General features: G+C 39.6%; 1 protein-coding gene across 3 annotated transcripts; it reads right to left on the reverse strand.

Moving 5' to 3' along the window:
- Nucleotides 1–201: 201 nt before the first annotated feature.
- LOC306764381 (rho guanine nucleotide exchange factor 28-like) lies at nt 202–24,126 on the reverse strand. Of its 3 annotated transcripts, none has more exons than XM_079251532.1 (29): nt 23,965–24,126; nt 18,491–18,612; nt 17,939–18,318; nt 16,502–16,676; nt 15,977–16,088; nt 14,766–14,808; nt 13,023–13,146; nt 12,104–12,248; nt 11,790–11,845; nt 10,127–10,184; nt 9,550–9,655; nt 9,009–9,139; nt 8,656–8,796; nt 6,400–6,650; nt 6,198–6,323; nt 5,970–6,087; nt 5,415–5,669; nt 5,260–5,336; nt 4,997–5,175; nt 4,756–4,853; nt 4,434–4,631; nt 3,547–3,669; nt 3,279–3,412; nt 3,148–3,195; nt 2,760–2,864; nt 2,433–2,585; nt 1,818–2,069; nt 1,258–1,636; nt 202–1,151 (listed from the first exon to the last, which is right to left on the reverse strand). In XM_079251532.1, exons 1-29 carry the CDS (start codon nt 24,047–24,049, stop codon nt 961–963), a joined length of 4,365 nt encoding a protein of 1,454 aa, XP_079107658.1. In that variant the 5' UTR covers nt 24,050–24,126; the 3' UTR covers nt 202–960. The 3 variants fall into 3 exon arrangements, with proteins under 3 accessions (XP_079107658.1, XP_079107657.1, XP_079107656.1); XM_079251531.1 differs by having other exon boundaries at nt 202–1,148; nt 2,433–2,591; XM_079251530.1 differs by having other exon boundaries at nt 2,433–2,591.
- Nucleotides 24,127–26,826: the final 2,700 nt, after the last annotated feature.

Here is a 26,826-nt window from a genome sequence, read left to right on the forward strand (position 1 = left end):
AGTATTGAGCAACAGGGGACAGGAACTAACGGGAAATGATATCAAGCTGATCTTTCTGTAGTTTACATGCAAGGCTAAACATGTTGTCGACGGAAGTTTGCCGGATCTTTTTTTTCTATATACGCATTATTCACTTAACAGGCAATTAATGAGATTACAATAAGACATTTATTAAAACAAAAAAATATTATCATTGGCAGTGCATGAAGCAATGTATATGCAATAAATTATCAAACAAAAGCAAACGAACCCACTTTTTACATCAATTACAGTATCGATAACAAGATTTTTGGCACTTCAAGTGTGAAAAAAAAGATAGGAATATAAGATCCTCTTTCAACATTGTGTGCATAGTTAGCTTTTCCATAAAACTATACATCTATTCAACATTTACACAGTAATGTCAGTATATTTCTATGTTAGGCATATGCTTACAATCTTCATAAATATCCTTAAAAGTAACAATAGAAACAATAACCCTATATGGTTTTGGGGCTCAATTGCCTTTAATATATGTTAATTTTGTTTTAAGTGCTTAAAGGAAAGTTACATCATTACTTCTGTCCTGATTTCTTGATGCTTTAGGTCAGTGTTTGTAACACAAAGGTACCTTTGTCTTCAAACAAGTGCAAGAAATATTAAAGTCAAAGTAGCAGTAAAAATATAGAGGAAGAGTAGTTATAAAAGCTGGTTCACAAAGAGCTTTTTTTCCCTTTTTGTTTGCAAAAAGGCACAATGGTTTGATCACACTGCAGGAAGATTACTTTAACTTCACTCTAAAGGCACATACTGGACAATCCATTAATGATTTCTCCAAATAAAAAAAGTCCCCTTTAACTGAATATTCAGGTTTTTCTTTTATGAACTTTAATTACATTTTGACAGATAATGCAAACAAGCAACACACAAATGATTGTCCAGTTACAATCAGGCAGCTTGCTTTTCCCCATGTCATGATTCTCAGAGATAAACAACATTTTCCTCCCCTCCGTCTTCTCCATTTTGCCCTTCAAGAGACAGGTAAGCCTGTGGGGGGAGGAGAGGAGTAAGAGAGGGAGAGGAAGAGTAGTCTTCTTTATAAAGCCCATGATCCGTGGCCTCTGACCTCCAGGAACTGGGGGATTGTGCGTTCTGCATCAAGGTGAAATCTGCTGGAAGGAGAACAAAAAGTTTTTAGACGAAATTCTGTTTTGCAGGATTCGTCTTGAACTTAGTTCATGTTTTTTTTTCTGTATGCACAGTACAGGCATGTCTTACTGTGGTTGGTCCTCTGTGGCTGAGTGGTGACCCTGCTGTTGAATGGTTGGGAAGAGTCAGTTGGGGGTCGAGAACAGCTGTGGTTGTTACTGTAGCTTGGGTACATGAAACCATCTAGAGGTTTGCTGTGTGTCTGGCTAAGCAGGGTGTTGAGGCTGTTGTAGAGGCTGGCGCTGAGGTCAGGATTAGCAGTGAAGCTAGAACTGCGCAGTGTGCCATCGTGGTTCTTTCTCTGGGTGGAGAGCACATGCTGGTGTTGGTTGTTGCTGTTAGAGGGCTGGTGAAGGTGGTTCTGCTGTAGGGAGGTGAGCAAAGGTGCCTCATTTTCATACACAGGACAGTTACCATCCAAGCTGCTTGAGCGGCTGTGAGTGGACACCTGGGACAATGAAACCAAACCAAAAACAGGGGGAAAAAGGTTTATTTGGCACATTTCACTGTTTCTACTTTGATATTTTTATATTCCCTAAATCTTGGTAAACATTTTCATCTCCATACCACTCATTTCCTATCCTCACTTGTCAAGAATTCCAGCCTCTTCTCACTCCTCCCCTTCTTACCGTGTATGCATCCAGCGGTATTGTAACGGGCAGGCTGCTTTGCCGGTTGTGTCTCCAGCTTTGAAGCAGCCTTTGTTGGGCTTCGATCTTCTCCCTCTCCTTTTCTACAGTCATCTGGCCTTCCCTCAGTCGGTCCAGATTTTGCTGATACTCCAGCAGCTGAGCTTCCAGCTCCTCACGCTCGCAGCGAAGCCGCTCGGCCTCCTGGAGACACTGCTGCTCTCGCTGCTCCAGAGCATTCTCCTGTTCACTCTGCAAGCATTTAATACTCGATTGATGACGTTTCTTTGGAAAGAGACTGACTAAACATCTCTCAAAGGTGTAGAAATGTGTTTCAAACATTTTAACAGCACATTAAAAGGAGTGACAGGATGATTAATGTCCCTCATATCTAATCCTGGGTGCTTCTGTCAGTTAATATCACATGGGAAGGTCTAGAATATCAACTAGCGATGCGCTTTACTTTATTACCTTTGATTTAACAGCTTTATAAAATGCAGCACAGATCAAAACTGACACGGCTTCAAATATACAATACAGGGAACCAACTATGACAATGGACTGAGAAACATGAGACAAGCAAGCCTGTTTAGAGAGTTTAATCTTTAGACTCACTTGCTGTTTTTCTCTGGCAACACACTCTTTGTCCCAGCGTTGCTGCTCTTGTTTCAGCTTTGCATGGAGTTTCTGCACCTCATCCACATTCTCTTTCTTCCTCTCCAAACACTTCTTTTCCTCTTTCATCTTGTCAGTACTTCTCTGCTTCTCCTGTTCCTAAACAACACAAAACTTTTATGGTTTTCTCTTTACAAATTATTGCTAAAAGAAGCAGCTGAATTCTGGTTTAACTTCCTAAATAAGCAAACAAAAAAATCATTTACTGTCAAAAGGATTGCATGATGGAAAACATTTATGTTAACATGAATATCATGTAGCTGTTACCAGGCTGCCTTGGAGGGAGGAGAGAGTTCGAAGCTGAGGTCGCTCTCCTTCCTGCAGAAGGAGCTTGTGAACTTCATAGCAGCTGTCCTGAAAGGTCACAGCTGCCTGCAAACAATAAAAAACCACCCGATCATTTCATGTTATCATACGGTTTTGGGGGATTTTCCATGGCTGATCACATGTTTGGTATTTAGGTAAGTAGCTGTTTTCTTATGTATTTATCATAAAGATCACATTTCAAGCTCTGAGATTTTTTTTTTTTTTTCATTTTAAGTTGGACAAAACTTAGAGATGAGTTTTTCCAGTAATACTTATATATGTGGATAATCAACGTTTTCACACAAGTTTGCATTTAGTTCAAACTCCAGAAATGAATTCATTTAATTACCTGGAGGCTGTACAGAAGCTGAGTCAGGCTCTGAACACTCTCTGCCACCTAAAACAACAGGGTGTTATTTCATAGAATAATAATGTGTAGTTATTCATTTTTAAACTTGCTCGTGGGGAAACTGGTTGCACCTTTAACAGTGTCCCTTTGGTATCTCCCTTTCTGAGCTCAACAGCTGAACTCCACGACACGTTATCCAACCCCACTAACTCATTGTCTGAGCCAAGAGAGGTGGAACTCATACTGAGCGTGCTCAGATAATCCGCTGTATGAACAAAAAAGTACAAGGAAAAACAGGACACAAGAGAAACCAGACATTAAAGAAAACAAAGTGATGTGTGACACTAGTGTTGAATTTAAAGAAAAAGATATGGCACTGCATGCAAATCTATGACTCACGTTCTGAAGGAGACTCTTGATTGCTGCTGCCGTGGCTGTTGTAGCTGCAGCATTCTGGCCCTCGCACAGGAGAGCTTTGACTTTGTCCATCCCGAGCCTGAAGAATGGTGATCAAGTTCTCCGCTACAGAAGAAACCAAAATTCATCAGAACTCATGATTTGATCATCATGAAAGCAAAAGCAGGCAATGTTACTGTCTTTTTATTTCTAATTATTGCATCATCCCACTGTTAACCAATAAAGAGACAAAGCTATATGTAAATTTCATGTTGTCATGGTAGTTATGTAATATAGATTTTTATGTTTAATGTTGTTTTAATATATAGACAGACAAGCGGACAGATAGATAGATAGATAGATAGATAGATAGATAGATCGACAGACAGACATATATATGTATATATATATATATATATATATATATATATATATATATATATATATATATATATATATATATATATATATATATATACACATACATATATATATATATATACACATACATATATATATATATATATATATATATATATATATATATATATATATACATTTATATATATGTATAGCTGATCTACATATATATATATATATATATATATATATATATATATATATATATATATATATATATATGTATATATATATTCACACAAAAGAGAATTTAGTTTCCATGTATATATATATATATATATATATATATATATATATATATATATATATATATATATATATATATATATATATACTGTATAAATAAATTCCTTTAACTCCTGTCAGCTTTGTATAAATATGACTTTACCTTAAATAAAGATAATAAAGAGTGGTTATGAATCATACAGCTTATTAAAGCTGCCTACAGAAAGACATTTCATGCACATTACCTTCTCTGAGAGCAGCTGTGAGCAATGAGAAGGCCTGACGTGGAGTCTCAGTGTCAGTGTATTGTGCTGGTTGTACCAGCAGATGGCGATGTGGTATAGGTTCTGGCGAATGGAGGGTCAGTTCTGCAAGCTCAGCATAAAGCTGCAGTTTCTCCTCCAAACTGTGACAGATTTGTTGGTCCTGACCAAACAGAGTATCTGTGAAAAAAAACAAACACTGAGATGATCACTTGTTATTTATGGTTTCAACCACATAAGGATTTTTCTTCTTCACACAAAAGAGAATTTAGTTTCCATGTAAAGACATATCAGAACGTCTTACCCTGGAACTTGTTGATCTTCTGAACTCTTACTTCTGCAGCCTGCCTGGCCTCTTCTGTCTCAGCGCTTCGCTCCTCCTCCTCTTCTTCCTCAGGACAACTGCCATGTTGACCAGTAGTTTAGATAATGTATCACACAAACATTAACACATATTAACCAGACATGCATGCATACACACACGGTGAGTTTCAAGCTGGACAAATACTGTAGGCTTGATGTGAACCACATGTGCATACACACACCTCTCCACGGCCTGTCGGATCTGCCTCATCCATGCATTCCTCTCTTCTCTGGAGGTGGTGTGAACTTCATACATCTCTGGCCCCACTGAGGACGCTGAGATAAGGAACATTCCTCTCTCCTCATTGGCTACTTCTCTAACAATGAGCTTCTGGAGAGGGATTACTGAGGGTTTCTGGTCCTTAAGGAATAAATTCATAAGGATAAATTAAAGGACCGGAAGCTTAAATAATTAAATTAGTGGAGCTTTTGGATCGATGCTTACCACAGAAGCAAATACAAAGCGTTGGTCTTTCTCTTGTAGGAAAACCAGAACATCCGTGAGCAACAGGGCCAAAGTGTCTGAAACCAGCAGAGTAAACACATGAAGCTGACTTGTTTCCATTCTAAAAAGAATCTCACGAATCCTCTAACTCATACCTTTCAGACGGCCAGTGGCAGTCTTCCAGTAGACCAGCCCTTTGTACTGCAGATCCCTGTTTTTGCTGTGCAGATCGTGCTTGCGAAACACCTTGCCATTCTTTAGCTTAGCAAAGCTTTTGGTTTCAAGCCGGGCAAGCACTTCCTGCAGCTCCTGACATCTCTCATACTTGCTTACAGTCAAGTCCACTGCTGCAATGATGCCACGGATCTGTGCCAAAGCGCTCGACAAGTCACAGTGGTCCTGACTTCCCTCTGCGGGCACAAAAAGTAACCAAAAATATAATAAATGCATAACGTAATGTGAAGCAACCTTTATGTTATGCTGTTCTCACTTGAAAAGTTCATACATCTCCATTACGTACAAACTGACAAAAAAAAAAATCCACAAGATCACATAAAAGATTTTAGATAAGTTTGTTTTTTTCCCACATAGTTACACTAAAAAAAGTAATTTCCTTTGCCATTTCTGTTATTGCTTCCACAAAAAATGCAACAGCTTAGTAAACTCAGACATTTGTAGTTCTGCGTTAAGGCAGAGTAGAACTGACTGACCCTGAGTGTACTGTAATATCCTCTCCAGCAGCACTGGGTACTTAGTGATGCGCTGAGTGACCAAAAGGATAAATTCTGGCACCCCTCTCCTTCTGACCAAAGAGTTATTACTCTGTTGCTACAATGGAAACAAAAAAAGGAAATCAAAATGAGGACGTCAGATGATCAGTCAAAACCGATTCCGCTAAGATATTAGTAAATAAAAAAGGTGTAGGAAGAGCAGCTTACTCTGACAAAGTTTTGGAATTTCTTGTTCTGTTGTTGTAATTCTTTAAAGACGCTGACAGCTTCAATGTGGTGACTGCAAAACTCTCCGTACACCTGCTTCATCTTCTCAGCCTTTTCCTCTGAAAACTGAAGGAGACCACCACATGCTGAATACAGATGCATATCTTTGTGTGTCCGTACACATGAAAATGTAATCACCAACCTGCTGCAACAGTATATCTCCTATCTGATGGATGAGGTAATTTTGTGAATTGTCGATTTGGGTTGAAGCCTGTCGGCGATCCTGCAGTGCCCTGAAAAGATTCCTGTGGAAATGAAGGAGGGGGTCCAAGCATGGAAAGATCCGTGCAACACAATCCCAGTCTAGCTGCAGTTCCTCCAGCATGCCTCTCCTGAACACCTCGGACATGACCGTCAGGGTTTGGATGTGGTGCAGCTCTGTTTGCATCAGTTCTGCAGGGGATTGGTTAAAGGCACAATTGCATAATTATTAATGAAGAATGTTTTTTTTCTTTTCTTTTTTTAGCTGAAGGTTTTTAGTTTTCTTTTGTTTTTCTCAATCTTAAACCTTACAAAAAAAAAAAATCAAAATAATAAAAATAATTTTAAAAAAAAACAACATAACTTGAGAAATGGTTGTAACTAATTGGATTTTCGTGGGAACTTTATTTGGTAGCTGTATTGTAAGAAATATGTATCTAAACAGAAAAATGAATTAAGTAATTTGATTATTAAAAATTCATACTATCTAATTTAGTTGCACTACAACCTATTAACTGGACCTATTTTTTTTAACCATGAAAACACAATCTCAGTAGGGTACAGCCTTCTGAGCAGATCATATTAAAGTGGAACTATTATGTGCATTTCAGGCTAATTTATTTTTATTTCTGAGACCAGAAGGGCTGGGATTAATCGAGTTATTGTCACAAATCGTTTTATTTACTTCAGACCGACCCTCTCCGTAGGCTGTCAGATCAGCCTGTAGGCAAAACGAGTGAATTGAGTCTCTTCCGCATTAAGCCCCGCCTCCCGCCACTGCACTACATCGGGAGCGCGCACCGCAACTGCTTTCGCCGTCATTGTAACATCTCATAAACAGAAGGATTAGGCTCATATGAACTCAATAAAAAAACAAAATACAATGTCAACACAGCATACAGCCCTACATGTTGGAACCTGAATCCGATCCTGAAAACGAAGTGGAAAACAGCAACCCACAGCAACGAATGCAGCAGGATGTCTCTCTTTGGAAAACTCACCAGCCATCGTTGGAAATAACTTTATCCCACGTTTTCCACCCGCCTGATGTATCTGTACATGCCCTAGTTAACCAGTAGAAGGTAACCAATCACCGAACCTTATCCCCCGGGACGTCACAAGGATTTCCAAGTAGAAAAAACTTTCTAAAACGATGCGTTTTTCGTCGGCATGGAAACCCAACGGAGAGAGGGCTGGAACTCAAACTCAAACATGCGTTTAGGTGATAAAAAAAACAGTGCCGTTCACATGTCTGATGAGGATTCAACACCGCAACACTGTAGAAAGCTCAGAAAACTCAAAATACCATAATAGGACCCCTTTAAAGACTTACGGAATATCATCTTTTTAACTTTAATTTAATAATAAATTTGTGCCATTATACAAAATTCCCTTGTAAATCCATATCAGTGTGTATTGCAGTTCATTCATGGTGCAGTTCTGTGTCCACTTCAGCCCTCAAAATTTGAAGCAGCAAAGCGAGCTTCAGACCTCTAGTCTCCTTTCATTATTGAAATTTTTGTAAAATTACTCAATTTTCTCCTTCTCCTACACACGCCTCTAAGTCAAGGTGTGTTTAATGTGCTTTGTAACTAACTCGTGCATCTTCTCCCTCTAAAATGATTGGCTGGATTAGCCCATATGAGTAGAAAGCCAGAGGTTGGCAGCATCCTGCAGATCTCCATCAACACCAGCATCACAATGTTGTCATAGCTTTTTTTTATTGGACACATGGGAAAGTGAGCTGGGAGTCACTGGTAGTTATCTCTTTGGTCATGGTAAGTTTAGTTTTGTATTTAAGGTTATGGTAGCAGCAAAGATAAATCCAAAATTACAGCAGACTTTATCAAAGGTTTTTTTTTCTTTTAAACATTTGTAAAGTTAGAAACTTCTGATTAACATTGTAATGTCACAATTTTTAGACTGTTTTGAAAGAGAAAATAGTATCACCTGCTTACATCTGGCTTTTGAGCTCAACAGGAAACAGGAAAGTTTTATTGATAACATCAAATGATTCTGCAGCAGGTATGAGTCTTAAATGTCTACAGTTTAGCTTGATGTGAATGGGATCATACCTTGGTTTGCAAGCTAATGCTTACTGCTGTCAAAAGGACTGCTTTATGTTTACAGTTAGATTAATTACAGTAAGTTTAGACATAGATAAGTATTAGAAAGACAAAAAAAAAAAGTATCTCACCATAAATAACATCCTGCCGTTTGATGGTCCGTCTGTCGAGTTTCCTGCAAAAATCTGGACTGACTGCAAGACTCCATGATTCTGACTCAAGTCCGAGCAGGTCAGCTGACAGGTCACTTAGAAGAGGGGCATCAACAGTATCTGTAAGAACCACAGTAATGAGCAACGTCTCACATCTGGGATTCACTATTTAACTCAGGGATCTCAAACTCTGGTCCTTGAAGACCATGTTCAGGTTCTGCTCCAACACATCAGATTTGTTTAAAAAGGATCCAACAGCTTGTTGTCAAAGACAAAGTTTAAGATCCATGATTTAACGGATGCGTCCACTGAGCCCTGCGTTTCTTCCTTACCCTGTGTGCTGATTGGCAAGTCGGTGGATGGGGGAGTTGTTGTGACAGGTGTTCCCTCTTCAGACACTGAGCTGTTAGTACAAGCTGTCATGACACTCTCACTTTCCACCACTGTTGTGTCACTAAAACCTCTGTTCAGAAACAAAACGCATCGAAACATGTGATGGCAGCTTGTGGGAATATGTCTGAATGTTAAAAAACAATTTGGTTGTAGAGGCCGAAACATTATTTGGCTGTTTTAATGTGCCAGAATTCCACATCTGATCATCTGCATCATGTGTTTCTTTAAGAATTTTTAGACAGAAAAGTTTAATCACAAAATAAATAATGAAAACTGTTCAAAAGTAGCACAACAAGGCAAATTGGTTCATGTTACCCACATTACTCATATTTTATAGAATACAGTCTAATATATAGTCATTAAAGGTTTAAAAGCCACAAATCTGATAAGATACAATAATAAATTAATGTATTTATTTAATATTTAAATTATTGTAATTGATGCATACACACATAATGATATTAATGAATGCCACCCTACCTGTTATCAATAGAAATGGACAAACTTTTAGTCACTGCAGGAACTGTAGAAGAGGAAGAAGAAGATGAAGACAAAGTGGACGATGAAGAATTCTCTTTCACAGAGTCTAAGGAAAACATCAAAAGGAAGAGGAATGAGTCATCGAAGAGACTTTGCCATTTTACAAACAAAACAGGTCTGAGTTTGTAATCTTTTATGGTTTCACTTGGTGTGAAGCCTCAAGTTTTGGTATTATGTTGTAATGTCAGCTGATTCTAAACAATCCTGACCCTTCCGTGGGATATAAAAAGGTTTACATTAAGACACAAAATGATCCTGTCAGTTCAAGAGGAACAGAAAAAAAAAACCTGGAGTCGTGCAAAAGCACACACTTGCACACACATTAATCCAGGCTAGATCCCCCACTGAGTGGGATTAAAATTTTACAAGAAAGGAGCGGGGCGTGACTGGCAGTGGCCTACTTAATCCAGCACGGGACAAGGGAGGACAGGTAAATGAATCAAAAGCCAAAGGAGGGCATCGTCAGTGGTGTAGGTGGTGTGTGGGGGGGAGGGGGGGGGGGGGGGGGACGACTTACTCTGTGGGAGTGACATGGTCTTGCTTTTCATCAATGCTGCATTCCTCTCCTGCTGTTTCTGTTGACACACGTCATATTCATATCAACAGTTGTAAATGACTGTCTTTGTGTTCATGATAAAGTAAAGACAACAAATTCAGCTAATATTGGAGTCAATTTATTTTTAGATTATGGTAGTTTCACCATAAAACAATGCAATGGTAATATGGAAGCACATAAGGTTTATGAACATTTTAGTTTTATATTTTTTGGATGATCATGTCAGGTCAGAAAATCATCTGATTTTCTTCTGTGAGTGGCCAAGCCTGGACAGTGTCATAACCACTTCATGTTTGTATTGATGTTTATTTAATTTTTAATCGCTTTGCCATAATTTACAACATGTTATTTACTGTATATTCTATTATTTCTTGTATTTTGTACTCATTTTCAAGTTGACATTAAGTATTGAGAACAATGAAATATATTATAATGAAAAGTAGATAAAAATGTCTTAATTATGGAGATCAGACTAAATTATCATGCTTGCTGACTTATTAATTACATACTTATCCAATATTACACATAGGAATGCATGTGGGGCGGCTACAGCTCAGGAGGAAGAGCAGTTGGCTTGTAACTGGGAAGTTGGGAGTTCGATTCCAGGCTGCCCCTGACTACGTGCTGAAGTGTCCTTGGGCAAGATGCTTAACCCCAAGTTGCCCCCTGATGTGCCTATCGTGGTATGTATGTAAATCGCTTTGGATAAAAGCATCTGTAGAATAGAACTTTGCTTTCAGTGTGACTCCCTCATGTAGAGACACCTGGAAGCTTCAGGTCCTCCTATGACATCTTAATATAATAAAACTTGATTGTTGTGTAATTATACTGTAGGAGAACCATTTCTGTGCTTTGTCTACACTGACATTATGTAACTTTGCTCCTTTATTCAAACATAAATCTAACATGCACCTTTCTTTTCTTTCTTTAACAGTAATGGTTTTTTTTTTTAAAGAATGGTAACTTTGTTCTTGCAGCACAGCTAAGCATATCATTGTTGTTCTCCAGCTCGTACTACTCGTAATACTCGTGAGTGTTTACATTAGTTGGTGGTCTCCAGTTGCTTAGAGGTTACACTGGAGTCCTTTTTGACCTTATAGACAAATACATCCTCTGCTTTTGTAGTGATCTTTGTTGCGGACCCTCTCTAGGAAGTGAAACAATGCACTTGGACTTCCTCCATTTGTACATAATCTCTCTGACAGAATATTGGTAAAGTTAAAGCCCTTCAGTGTTTATTATTAACATTTTCCATTCTGGCTCTTTCTGGCGTCCTAAAAATTTTTTTTAATGCTCTCTAACAGCTACATGATATGAGACTTAGCTTATGACAGATCGTTATCTTGATAAAAAGAAAAGGCACCCATCACCTTACTTTTATCCAGTTTAATAAAAAAAAACCTGACAACTTCCAATGACTTTAAGCTGCCAGAGTAAAATGTTACCAAACAGTTTATGCCTCTATAACCACAAGAAAAAAAAAATCAAACACAAATATTAGACATTTATCTTATTACTTTGTTTTTCATTGATCTATTATTATTTTTACAGTACATATTCCTGTAAAATAAATTTATTTTTGCATGTTAGCTCCTGAATCAGATGAGATAATGCTAATAGTTACCTTTCCACAGGCTGCAACACACTCTCGACAGTTTTTATGGACATTCAGGAAGCAGTCTGCAGATGATGAAAGATGAGCAGATGAAATCCAAGTTAATTAAATAAGTTAATTGATAATAAACTAAATTACCACATCTCTGGATGCAGAATCTTGCTGACTGTCAAAATGCCCTGTTCACCCTGAGCGACAGTAACTTCAGCTTTACAAAACAAAATGTCATGGCAGCATGTGCAAAAAAGATTCAAACAAACCCTAAACAGTTCAAGTCACCACAGAACATAAAACAACAACCGTCCTGACAGTAAAGTACTCACTGGAGCACTGCAACAGCTCTTTCCCTGAAACAGGCTTATCACAGGCCACACAGAGCGCCGGACCACATGGAGACACAGAAACAAATTGGTGTCCATTAGCGGATCCCGACTTCTCCTTCCCCTCCTTCACTTCTTTCCCCTTCACCTGAAATGCAAGTGATAAATATTTTCATTTTACTCATTTGGCTGACATGCACTGTAGTTAAAGCCACATTATCATGTAAACCCCCCAAAAAGAGGCATACCAGAAGCCCTTTGCTTGCAGCAAAACACCTGTTAAAGTGAGGTTAGTTGAGATAAAGGGGTCTCTGAGTAGATTTTTTCTGTTTACTTTGTTATGGTCCATGGAGACAGCTGCTGTTATAGTGCTTTATGCGCAGGGAGAATTAGGATTTTTCTCTCTGTATGTGTGCGATAGAGCAATGTCTATTTTCTTATCAAACTCTGCAAGGAAGTCTAAGAGTGTGTGTTTATTTTTTTGCTGTTCTCGTGCATTGTGTGTGTTCATACAGACAAACATGCCTCCAAGCACATACAAACATGTGGTCCTAAGATTGTGAGAATACTACAAAATGGGATTTGGCTCCTCAGGCTTAGTGGAGGTGGGGTCAACATGTTATGTAAGAGAATATTTTCTCTGTGTCCTGTTGCTAAGACCTGAAGAGAGGGAATTTTACCCCTTGCCAGATAAAGGCACCATGCTCAGACAATGCACACCCCCCCCTCTCAAGCACATGCGTTCTGACCCGGTCCGTCTCAGAGCTGCTAAACCTTTTTACTGCACTACATTGGGAGGCTGTTCAGCTCTTTAAAAGAAAAAAAAAAAAGGGTCAACTACAGGGGTTTTTGGTCACGTTTTAAGCACATGCTTGGGAAAGCTTAAGCAGCAAGAATTTTATTTTCCACAAAGCTGCCTCACCTTAGTCTTGTTGCGAGTGCTGGACATCCTGCTCTTCAGGAAGCTGAAAGTCCGGCTCACTTTGTACTTCTCTGACTCAACCTTAGAAGGGATTATGTATTTATCCCACTCCTCATCCTCGATCCTGTATCATATTTTAGAAGTAAGTCATCACAACTTCTCGTTCCACTTTGATCTGTGTTTGACTGCAGAATTCAATCTAACATGCACTCTCTTTAAACAAAACAAACCATCATTTTAGTATTTTTAATAGACTGGAAAGACTTGACTAATCAGATACAGTGGTGTCATGCTGGAATGAAAGAATGTCCAGACAGTCTTCCAGGACCCCTGGTCGACAGATTATTACTCTTAATAACATGCTTGGCATGCTTGAAGTCACCGTAGACTCTGGTGGTTACTATTTTTAGCATGACCTTGTCTATATGCAATTAATAATGTGCCAACTATTTACAGCAACTCCTGCTACACTGGACTTTCTAGGTGAAAGGCAACAATGATGAAAAGGAAATAAAGAAACATGCAATGTCTTCTAACAGCTACATGATGGAAACACATACTACAACAGCAAATTCCCACATCGCCAAATGCAGCTGTAAAGAATGTGCGTGGTTAGAGGATGAGCTGGGGAATGGTTTTATGAGGCGCTTAGATTTAGTGACACTGCACATGCATGTCTATGAGGCTATTTGGATGAAGACGTACTCTTTGAGGAACTCTGTGAGGGTAAGGTGTTGGAGTGATGCGCTGCTCTCCTCCTCTGCAGACTGGGCCCGCTTACGGAAACCCAAAACCCTGCGTGGATATAAAACACCTCAGACAGGTCGACGTGTCTCTGCCCATCATGTAACCAGAATGTCAAATGAAGTTTTGAAGCGTTAAAACTAGTTGTTGGACTAATTACACGTGTATGGAAACGCTAAGTGACTACAGGGTTACAATACTGTTTTAGAAAACCAGTAATACTTCCACAAACACCTCAGGCAGAAGACGTATCTATCTTCTATACATATTGTTAATATTTGACTGATAACTGTTGCAAAAGGACAAAAATGGTTGGTAACTGGACAAAAGTAAGCCTGAACTTGTGAGTGTTATGAATGTTATATTACATCAGTGTAATTTGAAATGAATGTGATTGTCTGATATCGTCTTCTACAATGTAACTTCTGTTAGAAAGGCATGATTATTAGAAAACAAAATACATTAGCACATGATGAATTTGTGAGGCAGTGAGATGAAATTGGCCGTACAATGAATATTTATGGCGGAGTCATGAAGCAAAATGGGTTACATGGTATGACTGTAAAGCAATTGTTAATTCAGAACAACTGTTAAAATGTCTTCCCAAACTTGAGCCTACAGTATCATTGCTGTGGTTTGGGAATAAACATCATATTTCTGAAGTCTGACATTAAAGAAAGGCCTGCGTTTTGTTGTTTACTCAGGGTTATTTTCAAGTTGCAATCAGAGTACAAACTGGCCCCAGACTCTCAACAGGAAGTATATCATATCCTGCACACTGGGACCCCCGACCACAGGTTTAAAACTAGAGGCACGCGCACACACACACACACACACACACACAACCCCCCACACATGTATACACATCCAGGCTCCATCTGAGCCAATCTCTAACCGCTGGTCAACACCAATGCCTAAAAAAGGGTAGAAGATCTGAGCATGACTTTACACAGTTGAGTGGATCTTGTGTGAGCTCATGAAATGACACAGTGGCTTTACCTTTTTTCTCTGGGTGTTTCAGTCAGGCTGAATGCTCTCTGCTCTGTAATGTAGAACAATGAGTAGCCAGAAACACATGTCAATACATTTGAAGAGACCGCTACAGAATCAAAGCATTAGCTGACAGAATTAGAAACCATCAACCCCCCATTAAAACAGAGTTAGAGGGAAACACATGGATCACAGAAAAAAAAAAAAAAAAAAAAAAAAAAAAGACCTGGATCCAGTAAACCCCAACAGAGAAAGAACAAACACAGCAGCACATCTTGCCTTGAAAAACCAGATGACAGCAGAGATGGAAAAATAAAAACCAAGAGGAAAACAAAACGTGACCAAATGGAAGTATAACAGATCCCTCAGACCAGAACCAACTCTTCCCTCAGATGATCTACAGGAGTTGAGCATTTTTCCAAAGCCTCAGACCCCTTCTTGTCAGCCCTTATATGGTGTATCATAAATTATCTTTTGGAAAAAACAGTATCTTATTATTAAAGAAAAGAACAATCAAGCTGTGGAAAAAGTCTGCTTTTGATCAGTGGACAATTGAAAGAATGTTATTTATCGAGACAGCGGTCTGGTTCTCGCCACCAAGAATGAAATCTTACCACAGATGAAGAGCTGCACAACTCGGACAACAATGACAAAATCTATTTTAACTCTTTTAATTTTACGACTAAATGTGCAGGAAAATCTTTTTGAGTTTTACAGTCGTTTAGAAACACGCCTGTTACTGTGGGTCAAATAAAGTTTCAAGACACTAAAGTTTTAATTGTGCAGCTCTTGATTATTATCAGCCTGTCCAACGGTTCATAAGAAAGGAGTAAAAGAGGGACAGTTAAATGCTTACACCAGCCAGCAAACCATCAGTTTATAAGCTGAATCTTGACTCTGTTGTTGTACTTACTAACTTGGTTGAGACGGGAAAGGGATTTAGAAAGTGATAAAGCCTGAAGTAGAGAGCGACCACTGCTCAACGCGCCATCTACACAAAATAAAGCATGACCTTAGTGCCGACATGACCACACTTACGCAGAATGAGCAGTGCTGTGTCGCAGCAGAGGTGACACTAAACACACATGTAGTTTATAGCAGTTTGCTTGATTTATGATACTTGTCTGGTCCTGCTGTGTTGGATGTGTGGCCCATTTGTCCATTCAGCTGGTTTGTGAGAACAGAAAGGTTGAAGGGCAAAGGGGTTAAAGTTCACTCACCTTCCTCCAGATCGGTGATTGCTGCGTCTCGGTTTAGGAGCGGCCTTGATGACTTCGCTTTGGGGGAAGAGTAGGAGTAGGAGCGCAGACGCACCTCAGCGTCTTCTGAATTCTGAGTAGGAAAATACAGCAGAACATATGAGCCAGAAAAGTTCACAAGTTCAGTCTGGAAAATAGGAGAACAGCAGAATCCTGCAGGCAAACAGACCCATCTTTGACCTTTTGTTCACATTATTGAGCTGTTGACAGTGCAGGCTTATCTACTAATGACTGTCTGCAAGGTAGGCTGCGTTTGTTGCAATACTTGTACCACAGAACTTTATTATGGAATTTACTGATCAAACGACAAACTGTGATTTTTTTTTTAAAAGGAAAATGGAATTAAAAAAAATTATACTGAAAATGACCTCCCGCCTAAAATCCCCCCCCCAAAAAATCTTGTTTTAATTTATTGTTTAAAATGAATATATCGACTTTCAAGTGCTATCTCAGGCCAGATATGAATTTGCACACATAGAAATGTACCTTGTTGGTTTTGTGTGTGCTGTCGGAGTGTGAGCGGTTAAAATCGGGTGAAGTGTCAAAGGAGTCCCTCTCCTCTCCAGAGCTGGATTGCCGAATGGACCTCTGTTTTAAAGATGAGCAGGGGTAGGAGTGTCCCAGTATATCCTCCTCTCCACTGTCACACTCTACACTCGGGCTATGCAAACACACACACGTGCCCAGGTTATGACCCTACAGAAAAACTAAATTCCTTTGCAACATATTATATCAAAAGAACAGACAGACTTGAACAAATCCCAGTGGAAGCAGTAGACACTAACTTTATTCTGTCTCTGGTAATGGACCAGTTTAAGCCACAGAACAACAAACAAATGTGTTTAAATTCTGAGGCATACTGGCAGAAAACAGTCTGGCTCATGATGATCTCTGCATCACTTTGCAGAGAACACAAAGTCATCACTGAAAAATTTTAAACAGATTTGTTTAGCGACTGGTTTAGTGACAGACTCAGATGTTTTAGCTTTTCTGCTTTTTTCCCACCTTCAGTTACTTTAATCAGAGTAAGCAACAACCAGGAAATTATACTACTGATAATTCAAAGTTATAGTAACTTGGTTAAATACAAGACTGCTTATACCGGTACTTAAAGTCAATAAGATAACAGCTCATTTCTGAAAAGGTACAGTGGTTTATCATTCCTATGAACCACTTTCACAAACATGTCTCCTGCTAATAACCTGCAAAGCATTATGATTAGATTCTGATAAAAATTCAACAAATCAAGAGTTGGAACAGAGTACATATATGTGCATATCTTTTCAATATAATCTCCTTTCAAACAAGGCCACCATCAGAAAAAAATCTATCTTTGCTTGAAACAACATATACTGCCATTCAGAAAAAGCTACTTCCAGGGAAGATGTTGCTAAATTCAGTAAAATAATGCCAAACTACATTCTGCAACAGCATGACTGTAGAGTTCAACCTGCCTTATAGTCGAGAGCTTCAGCACCATTGAAAACATTTGAGGAAACAGCTGGAAAAAAAACGGGAATAGCAGAGCATTTTCTTTTCAAAGATAAAAAAAAAAAATCATTCTTCTTAGTTTCCAAACACCCCTTAATGTGTTGTGAAAAGAAGAGGTGATCCAAATATTATGAAACCTACTTAAGCTCAAACTGTTTCCAATACGCAATCATAACATCCTTTATTAACCAAAAATAGCAATGATGAAAATAACCACCTGCTATGTTGTCTTTGTACTAGTGTTGTGTGAATATTAGGTACAGATAATTTGCTCATAATTCTTTGAAATGTTTTTTCTCAGAAGGATTAGTTTTAAGACATGTTCTTTTACTGGCTTAAAGTAAACAAAACTAAGAGGCAGTCACCTTGAGTTTCTTTAAAAGTTTGCAATTTATTTTCTAACTAAAGATATCATATGCAGTAGTGTCCTACCTGAGGCCCCGGCTTGCATCAGTCAAGCTACAGCCTCTGCGATTCAAAGCAGGAGAAACCAGAGGGCAAATCTGTGTCTGACGCCTCTGCACTCCCTCAAACAAACGGAGGCTGGAAGCCAGGGCAGAGGAAGGAAAAGGAGAGGAAGCAAATGGAGAGGAGGGTGAGATGCAAGGGGACGGTTCCCTGTGATTGTTTACACCAGAGCCTTGGCTTCCCCTCAGACCATGATGGGGCGATGACGGGTAACGGTTCTGGGAGAGGTTCCCCGAATCAACAGGAGTCACAGAGTAGGAATCCCAGCAGGGGATGCCAACAGGGGACACAGGGCTAACTTCTTCTTCCCCTGGAGAGCGATATCTAATGTCAGCATCATCCACCTAGAGAAGGAAAGCAGAAAACCAAAGAAAGGACTGACTTTTAGCTCCTCTTGTAGAACACTGAACTCATATAAGCCAAATCTGTTATTTTTAATGGTATAAATCACACCACTGCTATAAAATATGTTGTCTTTACTCATTCTAGATCAGACATAATTCCAGTCTCACTCACCTGATCCACCAGCATGGCGTTGGCATACACTTGGTCTTTGCCGTGTATCATTGCCGAGAGCCTGGCAGCAGCAGCCAGAGTCGGGGATGAGGCCTGGCTCTCCCTTATGGACTGGCTTTTCTCTGCAGAGGAAATGAGCCACAGAGAGCAGATTTTTAAATATTACATCTGGTATCCACAGCAACGGCAAATAACTTCTCACAAACACGGGAAGTGACATAGACATCCTGGGCAGTTGCATGTCATTGTTCAGTACCAAGGCTCTCTGCATGTGTGGATGTGTATGTATGAATAGCTCTCTGCACACGCGTGAATGGGCGTGCATGGAGTTTTGAGTGGACATCTGTAGGCATGTTTTCTTCCCCACCCTGTTTTTTTGATACAGTGGGTGAGTGGAAATAACTCCTGGTGAGCACACAGTAGCATTGAGAGGAACCCCTTTCAACACAGTGGAGTTACTGTGAGCAGTAGCCTGGTTTTGCTATTCAACAGGGGAAAACACTCCTGCTCTAAAAAAAAACACACAAACCTCCCCTGGGGATTTTGCTCTGCACAAAGCACACCTTCTATATACCACACTTTTCTAACTTCTTGGCTAAAAAATAGCCTATGCACCTAAACAAAGAAGCTAAATGTTACCAGTCCCAGCATGCACAACAAAAGGCCTTTGAGGAGACATTTATAGTTAAGTATTGTTTAAGCAAATCTGAACAAGAACTGAGGTTCAAATACATTTTATTAAAGGAGAAAATAAAATTTAGTACATTTTAGAGCTCTGTGATATAAAAAAAATACCAATATGGGCAATGTAGGCTATCATTACCATCTACTAAATTAACAATGTAATGTAAATAGAAAAACATGCCCCAATAGTGTCTTATGTGTGTTAATGGCAGCTGCAGCTATGCATGCTAGCTGATTGTGGAACAGCTAAACTTCCTTTAATTGGAATAATTAATAAGGCCTTAATTGATACATTTGGGCTTGCCCTATATTATCTAAAAATGTCTGCATTATTATGTTTGTCTTTACAATACTGATATTGCACGTACTGACATTAGAATAAATACACATTTTCAAGATATTTGCAATACATTTCCATTTCAAATACAACTTGGCTGAAGCTGAAGATGAATATTAAGGAAATGAAGAAAAGTTCTGGGTGAAGATCAAAACAGAATTTTGAAACTCAAAGAGAAGAGGTATTAATGACAGCTGTTTAGCATTTTTGTGAAAAAGCCATTAATGCTGATATTACAGGACACACCATGGTCTGCTGTCAAACTTTTCTCTGTACAATTTTAATGCCGTATTTTCTGAACGGTCTCCGACTCAAATCTGTAACTTGTTATTTTTTAATCACTCAGTGATAAAAATTTCATCAAACAGAAGTTGCCCTTCTGGTTTTGGTTCTAAGACTCGTGGTTTTTGTCTGTTGTGCTTGTAATCAGCTATTCTTGAAGAACTTCAGTTTTAGCAGTGTGCATGCTGAATGTCAGATTACATCATGTCAAGCATTTTGTTCTAGACAGCTGCCTTCATGCATCCGAGCTTTTCAGGCAGCCAAAATCTAATTACATACAATTTTTTTTTAACCAATTCAAACCTGAAACTTTTTCCCATTTGGAGATCATAGAAAAGTCATATATGTTTGGGAGCCTTTTTACTTTAAAATTTACAAAACAAAAATAAATACATTTCTAAATGAGTGCACTTGTTATAATTCAGCTCAGTCTGCTTACCTAAATCTAAATGAATATGTGTGAATTGTAAGATTTATTGAATTTTCTCCCCCTATGTGTAGAGGGGGGAGTATAGCAAAAAGCAGCCCGTTCAGTTAAGTTCAGCTCATTTATAAAATGGCAATTCAAACCAAGTAATCTTAGGACACTTTATAGCGATACTAAACAAAACTGATTTTACTACAATCAAATTAACTTCGGCTTAATCCAATTTAACATAATCCCATTCAATGCTATTAATATGATTTCATACCAATGTAATCCAATATTGGTGCATTTAGGAATAATAATGTCAAAGAAATGCCAATTTACCGAAAAATATCTGCTTAAGAAAAAAGTGCATTATACCAAATCTTAAGTTTTTAAAACACAATAATTGCAAACACAGGTTACAGGTGAATTTATATTACTTGAATTGAACCCATCATGCAGATGTAATAAGACGTTCCGAATGAGTGTGAACTTTTCCAAACCAAAGATGACAGAATGTCAACGACACACACAAAAAAATCAAGACAAATTATCGGAAACTGCCAACAGTGATAAGAAGATGAGACAGAACGTTTTGCTGCCTGACTGCTAGCAGATTACATAACAGCTGCACTCCTCCAAAAAAACCCAAAAACACGAACAGACAAAGAGTGACAGGAAAAAAGAGAATCTTCTAAGTGTTATTTTCTCTTTAACAAAGTGATGTTTTGTTTAAGGCGCCTCCACAGAATTCCACATCATGCTGAACACTCAAAAACAAAAAGAGGGAAGAAAGAAATATAATCGCATAAGCAGGCAGTGCAGCTCCTGTCACACCAACGAGAAGAAGCCACCACATTAGACCAGCTACAGTTTAATTCTCTTCATCACATCCTCACGTTGTGACTAAGTTACATCTCCAATCATGCCAGCAAGGCAAGAACTTGTCTGCAAAACTTCTTCTTTCTACAAACACTAATTAAAAAGAAAGCCCTTAAGTCTTATTTCAAAGCAAATCCTCAGTTTATCCAAATTTTGAGGTTGCCAGCACAACAGAGTAGTAGAAATGTCCAGAATTTTTAATAGAGAGTAAATCTGACCAACAATTGGCTGGGCTTCCTGCATGCAGCAAGCCCCATAAATCTGAGAGTCATCAGGGAGTCAAGCAGACACTGATGAGGACACCAGATGATTCCTGTTAAAGTCACATAAAATATAAATGAATTAAATGCAGTTTATCCACTGGAGTGCTTATAGGGATTACTTCACATCATTCCTCGTGCTCTTAACTTCCTAAGTATCCTTCAAACAAAAACAAAACGTTAAAACCTCTTTTGGGTGGTTGGGAATGTCTCAACTCTTTTGGTCCTAAACGAAAACACTATATCGTCCACAAACCTGAATCTAAATCCATACCTGGACAAAGACACATTAGACCTTCCGCTTTGTATCATAGGATTAGTTTTAGTCTAACATCATATCCACAGAGGGACTTTGGGCGTTGATGTGGGTCAGACTGTTGTTTGAAAGTAGATACCGTTCACATAAACCCACGTCCTGGACTTGACAGACAGGCCTAATAGTTCAGGTTTTGGGCCTGGTCCAGAGTCACAGCTGGCCAACATGGGCTCAATTATTCACACACCTCTGACCCATAAACAGTGCTTCAGTGAACATTACTGTCAGAGAGTGTGATCTGTGTTTAACATTAGTTAACTGGGGAAATAACAGAGAAGCTGGGAGTTCATCTTCCTTAAGTTAAGAGCTGTACAAAACAAATCAGATGGAGACACTGTCTTCATCACTGAGACAGCGAAGTGTCCACAGGTGGTCTGTCAAAAAAAAAGAGCTTAAAAAGACATGCAGATATGTGTGTGGGGGCCCGCAAAAAGTATACATTTGGAGTGATATGATATTCAGAGCATGTCCCAGAGTGAGAGCTAACCCTATACAGTAGCAGTGGCTGGAATAGCAGCAGAGTGAAAAAGAGAGAACAGGAGCTCTGCAGAGAGTCAGACAAAGACAGCAGTCAGGGCCATGTTTCCAGGCCAGGGCAGTTAAACATGCATGGGGTGACCCTTCAACCCATGCACGCCCCTGGGAGAAAGAGATCGAGGAAGGCAGGATGGAGAGAGGGTAGGCAAGGTTGTCACAAGGACTCTTTCTCAAGGTTTACCCCCCTTCAGACGCCGCATTGCAAAACCAAAAACTCAACGTAAACACAATTATTACTGTATAAACACCTGGGATGGTTTATTATGAGTGTAAAAGAATTATTTGTTCGTGCTGAACCTTCTTTTATGATGTAATTTGCTATTTAACCACCACACTAAACAACTGCCACTTTGAAAAGAGCTGAGAGAAATTGGGATCAGAGTAAAATAGCAAGTCAATTTGAAGGAATCCCTACAAATGTGTTATTACCTTATGAAGGAAGAGAGGTAATTGTTCAGTTTCAGACTTGAGACTTTTTTAAATCGTCGCAACTGTCCACCAAAATCCACAAAAGCACTCTGAGTTATGGCACCTGCGGTCAAACACCTCCGTCCAAGCATCACATACCCGTTGTGTTTACATTTTAGTGCTTCAATCAGCCAAAGAGATCCAGGAAGAAGTAAAGCCAGACTGGGTAGTGATCAGAAATAAACTCTTGTGCGCACCTGAAATCACATTTTATTTTGCATTGTTGCACCACAGTCGACCTCCGAAAATGTCTGCTTCCACTTTAAGAATATTTGATCGGTTTCAATTGTTTGTGTAGTGTTTCTTGTCCTGCTCTTTAATATAGGAGTGCAGACAGACAGCGTGCATAATATTTGCTGATTGTCAATCACAATTAAGAAGCAATGATATAAATAATCTTGCAGAAGTTCATGGGGTAATATGTGGGGAAAAAAAAACCCCACTGGAGAACAGCCACGACACTGCTATGGCAGTAACAAGATCTTCTTCTCTGTCTGTTCTTTGTGTCCAACAAACACACAGTCACTTAAATACAAGCAATAAACTTTTTAACCATGATGGTTTAATTTTGTGCTATTTTCAGCAGCCGTTTCAGCTTTCCCATGACTAACAGCAACAACACATGTGCATGCCGAGTCAAAGTACTCGTATTCTTCACTTGATTTGGTTCAGTTTCATGTTATGAATCACTGACTCAAAACTCTGATTAACCTTCCAGTGAAACTTTAAGACAACGTTATGAGCTTACAGGTCCATGAAGAAATATGACAACCTTCCCTTCTGCACTGAACCCCCAACAGTAGTAGGAAAGCATGGCTGCCAAGTGAGGCTCATTCATGCACCGCAGTGTCGCCCTAAGATGTTGAAAGCCCCGAACCACTCAATCAGTCTCAAGTGGACATCTGACATTCCCCAACGTACTGTCACATATCAGGTTACATCACTGGCAAAGATGCAGCTATCTAACTCTCCCTGACCCTCTGCTGCAGTGGAGGCTTATGAGTAAGACTGTGTAATGGGAAAAGTCTAATTTTAACTTTATTGTTCCACAGCGTATGGTGAAACTTATCTGCCAAGAGAGCATTTGCCACCAGTAACATTGACTAAGCAGCATACTAAGAACAGCTTTTTCCCAGAATAACCAACATATTTTTATGTCTGTCAAACTTTGCAGAAGACATAAATATGCCAGATTTTTTTTTTAAGGTGAAACTCAAGTTTGTCAACATTTATGGTAATTCACACAACTGTAACCGGTAATGTGAAGGATAGATTTTATGTAAGCTACCGCTCTGTTACCTTTTTTTCCCGTTTTCCTGCGCATCCTCATCTTTGGAAATGAAGGCCAGGAGTAGTTAAAAGGAGAGTCGGAGTCAGAATCCATTATTTTTGTTGAAGAAAATCTTCGTCCAGACGACTTAAAGTGTGTAAAAACTGAATGAGCAGTTTTAGATTACATCCGTTCCCACATGGCTGAAGAGACTCCAGAATAGCTGCAGCGTTCACTCTCCTTTTTCCAGAGCCCTGCTGCAGACTCTGACACTTCAGGAGTGCGCCAGCATGTTCCCCTATGACTCCCCCAGCCTCCCCTCCCCCTAAAAACCCCTAGCCTTCCCTTTTCTCAGCTGTCTGACAGAGCTGAGCCTGAACCCCGTCTTCTGCTATTGGTTTTTCCCCCACTTCACTTTTTTCCCTCTGTCTACTGCTTTTTCCTGCTATTTCTGACAGCTCTTCTCAAATCTGTGCCAGCTTCTAGGTCTTTCACTCTTTCCTCGTCCCTCTCAGTCACTCATCTACCAAACTGTGTACTGAGTGAGCGGGAGAGATATCAACACATGCTGACAGGAGCAGGGGGAGGAGGGTATTGACGGCCGGAAAGAGTGACTGAAGGAAGGAGAGAAGCAGGGAAAGACAAAGTCAAACAGGAGTGACTTCAGAACCTGCAGTGAAGACAAACATGGAGGCAGACAGCTTAGCGGAGGTGAGCTTCAGACATAGGAGAAATCATTAACCCAGTAAGTCCATGATTGTGTCTCGGTAATATGCCAAGCTGCAGAGCTGCACCACAAGCAGCTGAGCCCGAATACGCCACATCTGAGGGGAGCTCTTCTCAATCGGTCAATTCTCTCATTCTTTATGTTTTACATAAAGGGGGGGGGCGGGGGGTGCAGACTTCCAGGTCAGCAGCCTCACCATGGAGACAGCAGTGAGAGCTGCTGCTGTTTTCTTCTTCCATGTTGTTTCTGTTCTCCTCCTGCCAACTTGCAGGAGTACAGTGCTCCATTTGCTGCTGCAAGGATACAAGTAAAAATTTGGCAATTGGGTGATAAAAAAGGGTTTAAGAGAAAAATCAGACAATGGCACCGTGGAAGGAGGCCAAACGTGGGTTTTAAAAAAATGCACATAAATTTAGGAATGTGATTTAAAAAAGAAAGAAAAAGGAAACAAGAAAAAAAGGGAATAAGAAGGCTTTTGTTGGAGGAATATATGCTAAGAGTGAGACAGAGACATACTATGACAACAGAAAAAAGTTTCTGTGCGTGTGTGTGTGTGTTTGTGTGTGTGTGTGTGTGTGTATGGAGAGGGTTGCTTGAGGATGTTGGCACTGTAACAGTGAACATTAATGCTGCCTTTGTGGGGTTTAATCCTTTTTTCCATTCTCCAATTAGATCCCTCAGTTGGGGTCGGGGGGCTCTTGTTCATGCTCTTGCCGTTCGAGTTATCGTCTCTTGTCAACACGCCAAACTATCCATATCATAAATCGCTCTCTTTTGCTCCGTCTTCTCCCCCCATTACACACATACATTCACAACGCTCCTCTCCCATCCCCGGGGATCGCAACAAGCTGCTGGAAAACTACATTCAGAAAAGCCTTGGCAACCCCCATTCAGCCACAAACACCCCCCCCCCCCCCCTTTTTTTTTTTTTTTTTACCCCTTGCCCCCTTTAGCGCACTCTTCCCTTCTGCATTCTTCCTCTCCAACACACAAATGAACATGTACACACTGTCGACACATCCACACACAATAACCTTCTTCCATTCTTCAGCTGTGGAGAGCAAAGCTCTTCAGAATGAAGAAGCTTTAGCAATTTGTTCACTAAATTCAATTTAAAATGTTGAGCTGGGAGGATGGGATGTGATGGAGGGCGACAGTGTGTGTAGGTCTATGTGTATGTGTAGGTACTTGTGTGTAAGTATATCTTTTGGGTGGGGTATTTAAATAATGGGGGCATCAGGAGGGCAAATGTGGGGAAAAAAATAGGGGAAAAACAAAAAAAAACCAAAGCAAAATGTTGGGTCTATTATCTGGAATATTTTAAATATCTATATTGGATTATTTGTTATTCTTCGATAACAGCAGAAAACGGAGAATAATTTTAGCTTTATAAATAAAAGGCACAGTAATTTGAACAGGAGGGAACAAGGATGACATCAAGAAGACAGGGGGAACATGACAAGTATGCTCCAAATTCCACATCCCTTGCAGAGACTCAAGGCTACACAAGTTCTATCTGTCTATTTGATGACGCATAAGCTCCAGTTAAACAGCCATATTGCATGTGTTAACAAACAGATGGACTCACAATATAAGCTTCACCACTCTGCTAAAAAATGGAAAGTCCTGCCGGTCACTCGCAACGCTTGACAGGTCTGGAATGTCTAATGAAGAATTTAAAGTCTCTAAGGGTCAAATGTGAAATTGCTAACCATGTATAAGACCTGAGTCATTTCCAGTCTTAGATGCCTTTTCTGTCAGACATTCCACTGAAGTAAATTTAACTGACCGGTTTTATTTCATTTGAGCCACCAGAAGCATTTTAAGGGGTTGAGTGAGGTCACACACAGGCAATAATCAAAGACTACACTTAAAAGTATGAAAATTCAGCCAACAAACAGAAAAACACTCACAAATACACACATGCAGAGCATAGATGGCTGCGCCATTTAGCACGAAAAGCTACACCAACCACAGGATGTTGAGATTAAAGATGTCCAGTGCCAAGTTTTATAAAGCCTGAAGCCTCAACTCGTAACCACAGCATTCTTACACCAAGGCATCAGTCTTCCTTGCTGCAGTACAAGCCAATTATTAGCCCACAGGATCTTCCCACTCAGAATCCTTCACTTTACCATCCAGAAGCTAAACAGAGTGAAGACAC

This window comes from Telmatherina bonti, assembly GCF_933228915.1.
Source record: "Telmatherina bonti genome assembly, chromosome: 13".
NCBI classification, from domain to species: domain Eukaryota; kingdom Metazoa; phylum Chordata; class Actinopteri; order Atheriniformes; family Telmatherinidae; genus Telmatherina; species Telmatherina bonti.